This window comes from Columba livia, chromosome 2 (genome assembly GCF_036013475.1).
Source record: "Columba livia isolate bColLiv1 breed racing homer chromosome 2, bColLiv1.pat.W.v2, whole genome shotgun sequence".
Lineage (NCBI taxonomy): Eukaryota > Metazoa > Chordata > Aves > Columbiformes > Columbidae > Columba > Columba livia.
In genome coordinates, this window is record NC_088603.1 from 134,116,514 (window position 1) to 134,133,098 (window position 16,585).

A 16,585-nucleotide genomic window follows, 5' to 3' on the forward strand; every position below is an offset into this window, starting at 1 on the left:
TCAATAAACAAGCCCTTTAAAACTGTCTGTTTATACAGACAGAAAGTGAGCCACTCCAATTAGAGTTTCATGAGCTCACAAATGTTTCTCTCTAGGAAGATGAGGTAGAAACCGTTTCAAAAGGATTAATGTCTAAGTCTGCTGAATTAAAATGGCAGCAGGTGTCAATTTTACATGCCTGTCCTTGCAACAAATGTGACATTATCCATTTGACTGATGCAGAGTAAAAGACTCTATTTTCTGTTGGTTGGAGGTTCTCTTTTGAAAGTGAAAAGATGTCATTTTCCGTACCATTGTACCTAAATCACCTCCTAGTATTTTGTTAACTGAATTCTGCCTAAGGAAGATATGAGTAACTACATTTTTTGAAGGACATTTTGATAATGAGCACATTTTCTTTGTCTTTAAAGGTGATCAGGGGAATGTCTCATGATATCGTATACATTTCTAAGGTTTAGTGAGTTTCAATCTGACATATCTTCTCTGTGTAAAGATACTATATACATCTCAACTGAAGTCTTCTCAGATGCAGATTCCTAAGTGAGAGATCTTGCCCCACCTTTCTCTCAAAGGGAGAATGTCTCCTTATGGTTAACTTTAGAGCAAGCAGAATCACTAAACAAATTTAAATAAATCATTGTAGTTACCCTAAATTAAATCCATATTTAGTTATTTATTAGCCTAGCTATATAAATAAGCTAGAAGGGGAACTTTTATCTTCCAGGTGTTTTTGGAACATGAAATATGATGAAATTAATCTTAGGCTCTGTATATTGCAGCTTCTCAACCCTTTCCCTGTACCTCACCAATACTTTACCACCTCTGAAAGCTGCAGATTTATTTCTGTGTTACTTTCCAGTGGGTACAAGGAGTATTTGAGCAAGTTCACTGCTATGTTGGAAATCATGATGGTTCACTATGCTTCTTGGATGGCTCCCAAATACTTAGCTTAGGATATTATTTAGCTTGAGGTATGTATTTTGAGGTAGCATTTAGCTCGACATAGATACACTTGCAGCAGTGATAACACGGAATGACAAAGCCAAGGGAGACAGCAGTGAAGCAGGCACTTGAAAGAAAAGCTTTGAGTATTCAACACAGATGTAGGGACAAAGCCAACTAACACAACCATACCGATCACTAATTCATCATCCAAAAAACAGATGTTTTCCTGACCTAAATACTGACCGCTAAGTTACCTAATATGAGAAACGCACTTAGTGTAAATCTCCCTGCACAAAGGAGAATTGACTGGACAATGTCAAACCTGAATTTGACCAAACAGGCAGGAACGGCCTCATTTGGGGCTGGCAGGGGCCAGGTTTGTGTAACTGGATGGTTTTGCAGGCTGTGAGATAACCTGTCAGGCAGACACAGTGTATTATGGAGCTGTTCAACAGGAGTATTTGTGAGAGCAGGGAAGCTCTGCAGCCTGCCCACTTCAGGAGCTCACCCCAAATAATCTGGGCAGCCTTTACAGCCTCAGCACTGCAAATAGGGGAGAGCCCGCAGGCTGGGCCGGGCTGCGTGGTGCATTCCCCCCTGGCCTGTGCAGCAGGTTCCCCCTCCTCGCAGCGGCCCCTCCACCCGAGCCTGGCTGCGCGGCCCCGTGAGGGCGGCGGGCGCTCCCGCCATTCCTGCCGCCGGTTCAGCACCAGCGCTCCTTCGCTCCCCTCAGGGCGGTGCAGCCCCCGCTCCCGCTGCAGGGCGGGCTGAGGCCAGCCCCGCCGGAGGGCGGTGAGAGTTGCCGGTGGGTCCCCCGGCACCCCTATCCCTCTTAAGGGTGGTCGACAAAACTGCTCCCGCCCCTGCGCCCCCCACCCTGCCCGCCTCGCAGCCTCCCGCCACCGCCCTCCCCCTGCCCACCCCTCAGGGGAGGACGCGGAGCCGCAGCGGTCTATAAAAAGCCCCCTGGGGCGGGCGGGAAGGAGGGAGGGCAAGGGACGGGGAGCGGGCGGCACTTCCACCATGGCCCAGTCTGTGTGGGGCTACGACAGCGACAACGGTGAGTGGGGGCTTGGGGCAGCCGAGGCTGAGCCGGGGCGACATGTCCTTGCTTTTCCTCCCAGGACCCGAGCGGTGGCATGAAAACTACCCCCTGGCCAAGGGAGACAAGCAGTCCCCCATCGAGATCAACAGCAAAGACGTGCAGCACGACTCATCTCTCGCCCCCTGGCACGCCAGTTATGATCCCGGGGCAGCAAAAACCATCCTGAACAACGGACGCACCTGCCGGGTTGTGTTCGACGACACTTTTGATCGATCAGGTCGGGTTCTGGTTCAGCTTTTGGGGGTTGTTGGGAACTGGGGTGTGCAAAACACTGGGAAGCAAAACATGGTGGTGCCTGGCCTAGGGAGTCTGTCAGGGAAAAGTCATTTGGGTATGTGAAAAAGGCTATCCGGGAGATTATTTGGGTGGATTCAGTCATATGTAGATCTACCATAGGTAGAACAGGGATGGAGCATCCCTAAAATACAGACTTCTCTTCCCCAAGTCCCCTCTTTCAATGCAGACACCACATCATCAGGTTTGGTGTAAGGGGAGAAAGTGTCACCAGGAGGGGTTTAGTGTCTGCTCTGAGCCACTTCACAAACACAACACTTATGTCTCTCCCATGGCAGTGATCCTAATTTCTTCTTTTTGTATGGGAAGTCTTAAGAACTTCCATAGCCTGGAAAAACTATGAAAGTAACATTTACGAAAATAGCATTCCATAGATTCTGCAAAGCTATGAAATGACTTTGTTATTTAATTAGAGAGCAGTCTTGCATGTCTAGGTTAAATTGTCCAAAACTTCATTCCAGAGCTCCACCAGTGTGTAGCTCTGGATGCAGGCAGGCAGGAACCGTCAAAATGAATAATAAATTCACAATACAGTATAATGTGAAGACATCTCAAGAGCATGCAGTATTGATCAGTCCTTTACCAAGAAGGAAAGCAATCTAATTAATGGAAAACGGAGTTACTTTCCATTGTATTTTTCTGCATCTGCTTTGATGGCATTTTTATTGAGATTTTGTTCTTAGCTATATAATTAATGAAATATATCTGCAGTACATTGAAAGATCACTCTCTTATTTATTGTGATGAGCTCATTGTTTCCTTGGACTCCTTTATTTACCATTACAGCTACCTGTTACTGTTCCACATCTCACAGACGGAATCTAAGCTATTCAGGACAGGGTCCATCTCTTTGTTATGTATTTGTATGGTGCTATAGTATTTATTACCAGAGTTTATACACAGTGACCTCAGACAAATCATAAATAGCACTTCTGTTATAATGCAGGATGCCCTTCCACAAACACTGCATAAAATCAGTACCATGACTGAAAGCATGGGAAGCAGATTGCTTGTAAGCTTTTTTACATGGCAGTTCTGCTCTGTCTTCTTTGCAGCTTCCTTAAGGCTGAAATATTGAGACAGGCTGCTCAAGAACATCTCTGCCCAGGGAGCTGTGTTGGAGAGAGACACTGATTTGGCCAAGCAGAGCTCAGCCCTTGGTGCAGCCCTTCCTCTAAATCATCTTCCTTCCATTCCCACCCACCTCTTCCCTCCCCATCATCTCTGTTGCTCCTCTGCACACCCAGTGTGCATGTTCCCTTCCTGATGCTGTTACTGACTTTCTGCAGGCTGCTGGACTCCAGCCTTTCACAGGGATGTGTGTGACTGGAATCAAATACAATATCTAACAGTTTTAAAAAACACCTGAAAGAGCATTTCACAAACTTTACCTCATTTGTTGGCTTCTGCAGTGGCAGCAGCTGAGGATAAGTAAGAGTCACAGATTGGATTCTAATTTGAAAAAAGAAACCTAGCTTTAAGATAGCTTTTTTTTTTTTTTATCTAATCACATGGGAAAATTTGAATGTTAAAAAGATTTATTTTTATGCTGGAGAGATCTGTATATAGTTATGAAGTGCTGTTTCTGAGTGCTTCACAGTATTTGAGCTCTGGAAAGGGCCACCTGTAAGAAATGACTGCTAAATGAGTTTCCAACTCTGATATTGATTTAGCTTGTAAATGTAGATCACATAAACACATCTCCTGAAAGTTCCTGCCACCCATCAATACATGTGAGGATTTGGGCCTTAGAGTCTACACCTTATCTTTCCTACATTCAACAGTGAAACAACAACAACAATTAATAATGTGACATATTTTCCATTGAAGGCTTCTATGGAAGACTTAGTCAATACTGTATTGAAATAGTTATAATTTATTTATTTATCAACAAACTTAAAAAAAACAAGAGGAACTGCATGCCTAATACTCAGAGTGCTTTGTTTCTGCCCCCAATGTCTGAGACACCGACTAACTAGTAGCAAAGTTAAACCTCTCACTCTGTGTAGGTATTCCAGCACATCTGATTTCAAGAATTAATTTGAGACCATTGGACACAAGAGGATTTAAATATTATTTCAATGTTGACTTTGAACTTCAAAGTTATTGGTAGAAGTTCAAACTTGAATGCTATTTAAACAAGGCCTTCTGGCACTGCAGTTGTGAACTGCATTATCAGCTTTCTGTATAAGGAATCACGTCTCATTCCTGCCTTAGGTAATGAATGAAAAATATGTTTGAGATCTTATCCTCTAAGCAGTCGCTGCTCGAAAGAATCCCCAAACTGAAAGAGCAGGTGTGATGTTTGGAAAGTCAGAGTTGATGCAGACTGTCAGGTCAGCATTGTTTGGCTAAGAACAAAAGAAATAATAGCATCTTAATTTGTTTCATTGGTGACAATGTGAAATGAGGACTATAGCTTTTGCTTGCTAAAGAACACTTTTGTATTTTATTTGAGCTAAACTTTCTTCTCTTCCCTGACTTTCAAGAAATAGCGGTGTTTTTGTTTTGTTTTGTTTTTTTAAGAAGCAGCAAACTATGCTGTAGCCATTGCTTTGTTGTCTGAACTGTAAAAGGTTTGCCAGGCACGGACTAGAGATTGCTTCAAAGCACCTTTAGGTTAATGTCACGGTCCTATCCCCAACCATTTCACAACAGACCATTTCCTGTCAAGATTAGCTGTGAATACCTTCCTTCTCTCTCCACATTGGGCACTATAGTGTGTCCACTTGCTGGGAGAAAAGGGGCTTGTTGGGCAGCAGGGGTTGGATTCTATGCTTGACTCCCAGCAGGTTCCACAGTTTTCACATCAAACAGGGCTCTTCCTGAGTGATAACAGAATTTGGCCCCTGTCTTGTAAGCCAGTGAGTGCTGTGACCCCCACTGCAATCAGCTGGCTTTACAAGAGGTGCTCCACGCTTTGGAAGTGTGGGTCCTCATTCGGTAAGGGTGTGTGTCAGCGTTTTTTGAGCTGGTGCTGACACAGGTTGTCACCTGCAGTGCTGAGAGGGGGGCCGCTCACGGGCACCTACAGGCTGCGGCAGCTGCACTTGCACTGGGGTTCCTCCGATGACCATGGCTCTGAGCACGTCATAGACGGGGTGAAGTATGCAGCTGAGGTAGGACTTACTGTTAATAGTTGTATTCAGTTACTAACTGGAATCTGACTGCGCATTTGAACAGATTAACCATTCTCCCTTCTGCAAGTATTTAGCTACGGATTTTTCTCTAAAATCTGCCTATGAAACTTGTGAATATTCATGAGTGTGCAGGGGGATAAGTTGCATCTGCCAACAAATGTATCTTTGCAAGTATATACTAACATTTAATTCGCTACTTAAAGCAAGAGTTTTGCTGGTATTTTGGAATGTTTTAAAAACATTTGAGACAAAGCAATCTGTTATTTCCAAATAGGAAGATCTGTTTTCTTCTGATGCTTTTTGACTTTTAGCCATTTCTGGTGCAGCTTGAATTACTAAGTTAGTTTCAGAAAGGATTACTAATGAATAGAAAAACCTGCTAAAAGCACATTTGATAAAATGACATTCAAAATTAGATCCACCTTAAAACTGACTCAGAGGGGTAAAGAGTATCTTCCAGTTTCTGAACATCTGTGCTTTAAAATCTGCATTTATTTTTGGGAACTGGAAAACTGCCCACACAAAGCCTGCAATAGGATTTTCTTGCTTACAGGGCTTTGCCCACCTATCAGGGAGAAAATTCAGGCGGGTATTTCACTGAATCAGTGTGCACAAACATTGCAGAGATGACTGTGGGTGATGGGTTTGGTTTTTTCTTTTTTCCTATTCCTCAGCCCCAGCCAGACTGTGTTAGTGCGCTGCTGTCTGTGCCCGACTAAACAGACAGATTCTGCTTCCTCAAGTTATTTGTTGGTTAGTTCAAGCACAGACTTTTTACTCTGCTTTTGTTTGCAGTACTCAGTTATTGTCAGGACAAGAAAATCTGGAATGTATGCAATTTTGCTAGAATGTAACCAAAGATACATGGCTGCCATCTGTATCCTTAGCAATGATATCCTTAAGCTCAAGAGAAAAGAAACAGGCAGCAATACATTAATTTATATTCAGAGCAAATTATTTTTTTGTTATTTTAAATTAACATTAATGTGATTAAAATTAAAAAGAATGTTAAAAATTTGCATTCAAAATATGTACCAGCCTCTTTTTTTATGGTGCTGTGTTACAGATGCTACTTATTTTGAGATTCCACACTGCTGGTTACAACATTTGTAGCTGTGTGTAGGAGCCACAGATTTTCTGGAAGATGTGAAAACTTGAAGTATATCCTGAAAATACAGCATTGGTGAAAGTAGAAATGAGAAAGAGATACCAAGTTACTGTTTCCACTCTTTTCCAGTACAATGTGCCAAGAGTAGTAAGAGATACATAAAAATAATGTATGCACTGCATACAACCCAGTCTAAATCCTTGAGCTGATATCTGCATAACCCTAAGATCTAAAAATCTACTTGAGCTGAAGTCCATGTCAGTAGGTGTTTTATGTACTGCATGTGTGCACGTCCTGTGCTTGGGTTAAACTGTTTATAGTTGCATTGTCTGATTAATTTTTAAATGTATTGTGTGGAAAACACAATTGTATTTCTTTTAGGCTTCATTTAAGTGCAAAATGGTGCTTTATAGAAAGTGTGAGTGCATGGAAGCATGGGAACCACAATAGGAAATACTTATATAAAGTTTTCTTTTTCATGTCCATTCCTTTACTTATTGTGTAGTGGGAACTATTTGTAACTTAAAAGCTTGTAAGACTGCGCTGTTGGCAATTTGTTGCATTTATAACTGAGGTCTCATTGATTTTTAGTTACATATGGTGCACTGGAATCCAAAACATGGTAATTTTGCTGGAGCTTTGAAACAACCTGATGGTGTGGCCGTTGTGGGCATTTTTCTGAAAGTAAGTGGCAGGTATTCAGTTTTTATTATTTTCTGTGCTTTCTGTCTTTCTCTTTTTCTAGCACAAAAGCTCCCATTGTTTTTCCCTGCACTGTGTCATTTTACAGGAAAACATTCGAAGCAATGTGCAGATCGAAGTTGCACATGGCCCGGTGTCCTCCAGATTCCATGCACTAACCTGTTCAGAGCCTACTTATAGCACCATTCGTGACACCAGTGGCACGTGTCACGGGTGGTATTGAACAGGGGACACAACTTCACACCTGGGACACTTGCTGACCTTGTCCCTGGTGGCTGCCCAGCTCTGCTGCGTTGTGTGCTGAGAGGAGAGGACAGTCTGCCTAGGGAGAGTGTTTCCTCCTGCCCTTTGTCAGCTTGCAGGTGTTGTGTCCACCTGCCAGGGGTTTGTGTTGGCTGATTCCCTTCCTTGGTCTCTTGCTGATCCCCACATAAGCTGGGAGTCAGAAGAAGTTCCAACAAACCTGCCTTGAAAAGAAAGAATTGATGGTGAAAGAATTTCACTGAACATTTTAACTTTAAAATACAGCAGCTTCATAACAAAATAATACTGTACTGATATTTTCCAACTGAATTTTTTATAAACTTAATAGAAAAAAAACAATCCTAGCATTAAATCTGCCTGTGGTCTAGGGGACTGAGAAACACTAACAGGCAGACAACATAATAGTCATAAATTACGCAAGCTTCAGCTGTGTGGCTGTCATTTCACTTGCAGGTGGGCATTTCAGGTCGAACACAACGTCAGAGAATAGCTCTCCTTTTATTGTGTTATCACTAGTAAGCTGCATTTGTACAAGCAATAGCAAGTGGATGTAATTAATTTTGCCACAGTGTCCCTGGACAGGCTAGATACAATATCATTCTAATTCTGTTACACTGTGAGCCAGCCTGACCTTTTTCTTGTGGTTAGTTTAAACTGAAGGTCAGCGCCTGTCCAGATTCTCCCGTATGACTATGTCCTTCAGTTATTCTTCCTTTGTAATTTCTTTTGGTCTATTTTAGGCTAAGGCTTTATCTTGTAAAACACAATTTACGAAGCATAACATCTTCCTATTAACCATGCTAAGGTCAGCTAAAAGGTCTAGAAATGTAGGTAGTATCACTATATTTTCTCTGGCCTTTTGCTGTTTCCTTCTTGCTTAGCATAGGAGCTGTTGTTTTGCTCTGGTTTTGTCATGATCTCATAACTGAGTTTTTGAATATTACTAAACCAGAGATGAAATTAACACCAGAAGAAATGAATGTAATCTATTGTGGAATAAGACATGGCAATAACAGCATGTCGTATGCATACTGTCTTTACTGTTCTGGGATGCAGAGACATGTCAAAACTTTTGGAGGTGGAGAACATCAGGAACTCAAGCGTGAAGTGACCCCATAGCTTGAGGAGGTCATGACATGAATCTTGTAATGTCTTTCATCAAGTCTGACCTGACTGTGTATGTGCTGCAGAAAGTTTGAAGTGTCTGCAGGAGCTCCAGCTCTTCAGGGTATCAACACTTTGCTGAATGCTCATAAGTCTCACAGTGTCTGTGGGTTTGGTTTTAAACTGGGAGCCAAGGGCCTGGCCCTGGAGGATGTAGATGACACTGTCTGAGTGTGCAGTTTGTTCCTCAGACAGTGTGAATGACTTATAGACCCTTTCTATGCATTTTTAAATTGCAAAGTCAGTTACTTGACTCTGCTATTCCAGATGTTCTTTTAACACGTGTAATTTTGTGTCAGTCTGTACCAGATGATCTGAGAGAACAGCTGCCCAACTTGACAAGTGGGATGTACTGAATTTCTTTCAAATTATGTGGAATATGATGAAAAAATACAGGACTTGTACTTTGCATTACAGGTCGGAAAAACTCCCAAACCAGAGATGAAGAGAATTCTTGAAGAAATTGATAACATTAAGACTAAGGTATCTAAACAGCTTTCGTGATACAATTTAGTTGAAAAGCAGCAAAAGCAGAAATCAGAAGTTCAGATTAACTCTTTTTGTCATAATTCTGATACCTAACAGTAGAACCAGAGGTGATATATTGGACTGCGGAGCAGGACACTTTATTTTACTAGAATAAACATATAACCCCTCATTTCTGCAAGTATTCTTGTTGTAGAGGATTTTGTGTCAATCCTGGCATGCACAATTGAGTCCTATCGATACTGCTCTGCAAATATATGCTTGTGTGCAAATACCAAAAAGAAATGAAAAACTTTTTGGTTTTGAGGACAAGAGTGGCCAAACCAAATCCATATAATTGAGTCAGAAATTTAGTTAGCTTGAAATGAAAAGGAACTAATAGGAATGATGGAGTAAGCTCCCAGTCAGTGTAAGGGAGACTAAAAACCTCATTAGTTTCAAGATGGAACTGAATTCATTTATAAAAGGGATTACATGGGACAGTTTCTGCACCAGTCCTGGGTTCTGTCTTCCTATGATACTAGAACTAGAACAAATAGCATTGCAAAACTATTCTAAACTGGTTTTCAGTTTGTTCAATGGTCTAAGGACCGAAGTCCATACCTATTGCATAGATAAAACTACAGAAGGTTCTTTGCAGAAAATTGTGATGCTGCATCTATTGTTATTTAACATAAACCTAATCCCTAGGTGTAGTTTAGCAATTCTACTACATTAAAAGCTTTATGATTCTAATGATGCTAGAAGAAAAGTAACTTTTTTTATTTGACATTTAACATATCACTAGGTCACCAGAAGTGAATTTGACAAATTTTCTGAGAATTTTCTTCCAAATTCAGTGATTAATTTATGTGTGTATGTCCTGCCATTGATGTGTGAGTCTGAGCCTGAAATCTCTTCTCTCCTCACTCAGTCATACTACTTTTATTTTTTAAACCTTTTCTTTGTCTTCAGATACAATTCAGTTCTTTCCACTGAGGGAACTGAAGGCGATTTTTTGGCCATTTACACACGGAAGAGCTTTGCCACAGTTAATAAAAAGTTGATCAATCACCCTATGAAACAATGACATGTAATGGTGTCAGGATGGCGGTGATACCTGCTCGGTTACATTCTGTATCTGAGACTGCCTAGCTGGGGATTTTATGACTTTTAACAGCAAAAAAATAGAAATCTGATTTCCTACATAAAGATATTCTCTGTAGTGGCTCTGGGAAAAGCAGCAGTTGAAGAAAAGCAGAGAAAGAGAGGTGCATATGCAAACAACCATATCCTGTATTTTATCTCTTCTTTTCTTTCCTATCATCATATACAGTTTACCAAGATTACTTGTTTTTCAGGAAGGATTAATGGGAGGTATCACCAGTATACTTGTCACACGTACAGTCTCAATTGCTGTGATACATCACAGGCAAAGGACTTTCTCGGACACTGTATTGTATTTACTGAAAAAGCACAGTTTTGTTTGTGAAGTTATTTGCAAAGTCAAACTTACAGAATAATTTTGTCAGGAAAATATGTTTGGAGTCTTGACATTATTCTTTCTACCTATATTTTGTGCAAGGATGTGTGGAAAAGATTTCAGCTCCTCCCACTGCACGTTGTAGGGTAATACTCTGTTCCGATCTAGAGAAGATTCTCCAAGATAGAACTAGGAATAATAGATTTTGCTTTCCAGAACTGCATGTTAAATACCACTAGAGAACTGAACTTTCTTATTTAGTTCTTGTTGCCCTGAGAGGACAAGGAAATTTCATCAAACTCATGTGGAGATACTCTCCTGAGTATCCTATTTGCTAGAAAAGACAAACTTTCCAGGAAATGTTGTCTAATGCCTGCTGTACTCCCTTGTCTGGTAACAATCACCTTTAGTTGAGGATACTAAGGATCCGCTACTTTTCCAGGAAATACTTTATTTTTTCACATTAAGTGTAGTACTGCCAACAAAAAGATTGAGACTGTGACCATGACAAAGGAATAAGAGCACAGTTTCGGGAGAGATGCAGATTTAAATTCCTTCAGATAGAGGAGGAGGCTGTAATGAATCTGAGGTAAATGCCTGGCCCCTCTTCTACTGGACCAAAATGGTACCAGCACCTGCAGCGTTACAGCCTATGGCTTTTATCCCAAATTACTCAAACCAAATTTTTTATAAATCCAGAATAGAAAAATGTAACAATGAATTTACTTTGGTCCCATACAATTCAGTTTGTGATTTCTTTTAATTTATTAATGGAATAAAAATGTCAGTTTATTAGTAAAATAAAAATGTCATTATTAATTGCAGGGTGAATGCTTGACAGGAAGGAAATTGATCTCTTGGATTAATCTTCATATTTAATTACTTCCTTTATAATATAGATTCTGATGTTTTATAAGATGCTTATCCTCAGAATTGGTGCAGAGAATTATTTTCTGTTTCTCTAAGGGGAAGGAAGCTCCTTTTCAGCACTTTGACCCTTCAATTCTTTTCCCCAAATCTCGGGACTACTGGACCTACCATGGTTCCTTCACAACACCCCCCTGTGAGGAGTGCATCACCTGGATTCTTCTGAGGGAGCCTATTGAAGTCAGCTCAGACCAGGTAACTCCAGCCAGTCCTACTACTGCTTTAGCAGTTCTCAGTGTGATGATTTGCAAGCCCTGTGTTTCCTTGCATTTTTTGGTATGGAAAACTTTAGCTGAGGACTGTGAGAAATTGCCTTCAGCATGGACTGTTGAAGTGGGCTGTAAAACTGAACCTGAGAACCAGGCTGTCTTCCTAGACACCTCCTGGAACAGCTTCAGCAAGAGAGTTCTTGGGATCCTGAAAACCTGCGTAGGCAGAAGGGCCCTGAGCCGCAAAATTCAGCCATCAGAGCAGCCTCAGCTCATTCTCTGTGCTTCAGCATTAGGGGGCAAGTGAGGCTAACACTCAGCTGGTTTCCCAGTTTAAGAAATTGCTGGTCCAGATCCTGACTTCCTGAAAGTTGCCACTGAGAAGGATCAAACTAGCTAGAACCTGCAAACCTGAATGTTAATACAAATTAATGTACTATTTGTATTCATATAACTCAAATGTGCCTTTACACAGGGAAAAAAATAGAGAGCCAGTCTGGGTACAGTGGTGTTCTTGTGTTAAAACTTTTGGTTATTTATACTATTTTCTGCCTCAGCAGTACAAGTCAGGGTATAGCTCTTGTACTGATTTGGCTGTTTTCAGAACAGATGTATTTTGCATTCTGATGAAAGACTAACAATTAACAAAGCAACACTGGATTTAAATTAATTTGGAGAACAACAACTAAGTGCTGAATTAATGACTGAACTGAATCATCCAGTTGGCAAACATTTCTCTGCCTTACAGAACAAAGTACAAACTTCTGCAGAGCAGCTTTTTCTATCAGAATACCTTTACAGATAGCCGTATTTTCACAAGGGATTTGACTGCAGCCCCGCTCCAGCAGGGGCACAGGAGGCCCCTACTCTTTTTCTGCATAGTGAGTGTGGATCGGGGAAAAATCCAAAATAAGCCCAGGCAAGGGTCATGCGATGCACTGTTCTTTGCATGAAGAGTGTAAAGATCCACAGAAGCAGTGCCAGCTGTTGGGCTGCAGTGATCAGTACCAATAGTCTCTATCAGTATGATTGTCATTATATCAGAAAATTCCTTTGCTGTCTGAGAGTTTGCTCTGGGCATCGAGGTCCACACTGTTTCCAGGTGAATTCACATGGACGCTTGAATTTTTCTTCCTTGCAGATGGCAAAGCTCCGTAGCCTTTCCAAGAACGGTGAGAACGAACCTGTGAACCCACTGGTTGATAACTGGCGCCCACCTCAGCCTGTGAAGGGCAGGGTAGTGAAAGCCTCGTTCAAGTGAAGTCTCAAGTCTCGCTCTGCTGAACCCGAGTGAGAAAGTCCCTGCATCCCAAAGTGTAGTTAGTTTTTGCTGTCTACTGCTTTTCCTCTGGAACCAGATCTGTGTTTCTCAGCTTGAAATTCTGAGTGGTAAAACTGAATCTGATTTTGAAAGCAGAAAAAATACTGTATGCAAATACTAACCTTAATAAGGGAACGTGAGATATACGTGACTTTTGACCACAAATGCCTCAGCATTTGTGATAGTGTCACTTCTCTGCCATGTGGTCTTGGAAGAAAAATGGGCTCAGTTTCAATATTTAAAATTAATTTCAAAAGAAATGTAGTAAAGGCAGAAAAATGAAGCAATAGTTCAGGAAAGCAGAAATAACAGTGGGTCAAGAGTACATGAACAGGAGGTAAAACACCCACCCCTGCAGCATCTCTAATAGTGATCTTCCTCAGATATCCCACCTCCAGTGCAAACACCCAAAGAATAAGTTCCTCTTTAACATGCCAGGTTTTTACTTCCCTTTCTTGTTCAGAGTTTGTTACCCCAGGTTAGATTAGTATTCTGGGGATACCATCAAGCATACTCAGCTTCTGTATGTGAAGAAAAGATCCCTTACTGTTATTTTGTTGCTATGTCCTGCTGCTGCCCATCGATCTTTTCTTCTCTCACTGCCGCTGTTACTTCGCCCATCCACCCACAGAGTGCTGCTGCTTTCATATTGCCTTGTACTTTGTGTATCAGCTTTATGACTGCTGAGGGGGAAGTACCTTTCTTCTGCTGCTCTGTTACCTCCTAGGATGATGAATTTTTAATTTTGATGCTCTGCCTCTTTTTTTTTACTTTTGACACCTTAGACTGCGTTTTAATGATTTCATCCATTAGGGACTTTGTTGCATATGGAGAGGGTCTTTGTACATGACTCATGATTTATTTGTCTTCCCCAATACCGAAAAAGCCAGGTTAAGTCACCTGAGTGTTTGTTTATCATGACTCTGTGTAATTAGAGACTCTAAATGGAGTCTGTTCAGCTCTGTTACTTTCTGGTGAGACACATCAGCTCATACATATGACTCAAGTAAGGAATCCCTGGCAGATACTAACACCTCAGTCATCATCATTGGTGGATGACAGATTTGACATGAGTTGGCAATGTGTATTTGCAGCCCAGAAGGCCAATTGTATCTTCGGCTGCATCAAAAGGAGTGTGGCCAAGAGGCTGAGGGAGGTGATTCTGCCCCTCTGCTCCAGTCTCGTGAGAGCCCACCTGGAGTCCTGTGTCCAGCTCTGGAACCCTCAGTACAGGAAAGACATGGACCTGTTGGAGGGGGGCCAGAAGAGACCACCAAGGTGATCAGAGCGCTGGAACACCTCTGCTATGAGGCCGGGCTGAGAGAGTTGGGGTTGTTCAGCCTGGAGAAGCGAACGTTCTGAGGAGACCTTATTGTGGCCTGTCAGTACTTAAAAGGGGCCTCTAAGAAAGATGGGGACAGACTTTTCAGCATGGCCTGCTGCAATAGGAGAAGGGTTAATGGTTTTAAACTAAAGGAGGGGAAATTCAGGCTAGGTGTGAGGAAGAAATTTTTTACACTGAGGGTGGTGAAACACTGGCACAGGTTGCCCATAGAGGTGGTGGATGCCCCATCCCTGGAGATGTTTAAGGCCAGGCTGGATGGGGCTCTGAGCAACCTGATCTAGTTGAAAATGCCTCTGCTTATTGCAAGACTGTTAGACTAGATGAGCTTTGAAGGTCCCTTCCAACCCAAACTATTCTATGATCTTCCCACGTCATTCATCAAGTACCATCTAGTCTGAACCCACATGCAGAGCATGTGAGTGAAGATCTGCTATGTTATATTCCCCATCAGGGTGATTGTTCAGTATTGTACATACAGAAGACTGGATGGTCACAGGTGTTGCTCAAAGCCTCCTGTAAATGAAGCTTCTGGATTCTCTGTATTCCTCTAACTGATCAGTAGGTGGTGGAGAGCATTCTTCTGAAGATGTTGCTACAAGCACATTTACAGCAACATTTATAAGGGATATTTCAAAGTCTGAAAAAAGCAGGATTACAAATAGCTAGAACAGGCATCTTCCAGTTCTCCTTCACTATTTCACTCTTCACCTTTACTAGAAAAATGGTGATCCAACAGGGAAGTGATGAATTGGCAACACTGGACAGATTCTGCTGTTATTACCAGCACAATTCAGTGACAATTCAGGAATTAAACTGAAGGCAGAGTTTGATCGTTTGTATTAATTTAGAAATATTCAAAGAATTGCCAAATTCCCATTGAGAATTAATGTTTCAGTTTATTAGAAGAGCATTTTGCTTAGTATAAAGCAGTTCCATTTTAAAAACCAAGTTATTGTCAGCAGAAACTAAAGTTTTGATTGAATCCTGTTTACAAATGTTTTGGCATTGGCTTAATCTTATCAGCAGATCAGCTTTTGATATTACAAGTGCAGCACTTGCAACAGTATTGATTTTGAGAGTCTCTTAGATGGTCTTTAAACTTCTGAATCTGCACATCTTCTCGACACAGAAAAATGTTTCTACAGAAAGCTCATAAGCAGCTTTTTTTTCTACTGTACTATGTCTTACATGTAAAAGTTCCTCTCATATCCATATGCAGTTTATCTTGGTGTTGAGAAAATTTCAACACAAATAACTAAGAGTTTGAGTCTTTCTACCTAAAAGCCATTGACTGTGATATTTTAATCTCTTGTTATTGGGACAATGAAACAGGATTAGTTGCCTGCAATTGAAATAACAGGGTTTGTGTCCTCAGAGAACCAATAAATTGAGTTACGTAAAAAATTGATTTCTGGTTTTATTTCTAATGCTGAGTGATGAATGAAGTAACAAGAACTTATCAGAAAAATTTGCTACTGTTTTCTTTGATACACGTGATTGTAATACAATATACTTTTTAAGCACAGAAATTAAACTTGTTAAAGTGAAATAATATCTTAATTGCCCACAAAATCAGAGTGTGCTTTGCTTTATTTGCATGTTTCCTCTACTCGTTTTGAAAGACAGAATAAGCAGAAGTTTATCAACTACTGACATAGTTTGGGTTCCAACACCAGACGTGCTTTATATGTCAGCCCAAGGGAAAATACAGTCTGAAAGTTGTATTATTCCATCATGGCGTTTGCTCTGATTCCATTCTGTCTACAAACTGCTACTACACAAAAGCATCAACCTCATTGCAAATGTGCTTTAAACTTTTGGTTTTCTCTTGAAGAATAAAGCATACATAGTTTTGTTCCATTACATTTCTCCCTTTGTTGAATAGTGTAGCTCAGTATTGATTACCTTGGTAACAAACTAAGAATATATTATGTGGACTCTAATTCTGCTGTCTCATCCATCTCAAATAGAGAAAAAAGCCTCTGGGCACTCATGAATTAAAAAAAACCCAAAAAGTAAAAATTACCCTAATCAGTGTGGTACACTAAATCCTTGATTAATATATATAATGCATATATTAATTTCATCAGGGCAGGCAAATGATTGAAATGGA

At 41.0% G+C, this 16,585-nt stretch overlaps 1 protein-coding gene across 1 annotated transcript; it reads left to right on the plus strand.

The window, feature by feature from the left end:
* The first annotated feature begins 1,902 nt into the window (after positions 1–1,902).
* On the plus strand, positions 1,903–16,044 carry LOC102085370 (carbonic anhydrase 3). The gene is made up of 7 exons (XM_005499469.3): positions 1,903–2,005; positions 2,070–2,267; positions 5,345–5,463; positions 7,184–7,276; positions 9,140–9,205; positions 11,637–11,792; positions 12,948–16,044. The coding sequence occupies exons 1-7, from the start codon at positions 1,969–1,971 to the stop codon at positions 13,065–13,067; spliced, it is 789 nt and encodes a 262-aa protein (XP_005499526.1). The 5' UTR covers positions 1,903–1,968; the 3' UTR covers positions 13,068–16,044.
* The last annotated feature ends 541 nt before the right edge of the window (positions 16,045–16,585 follow it).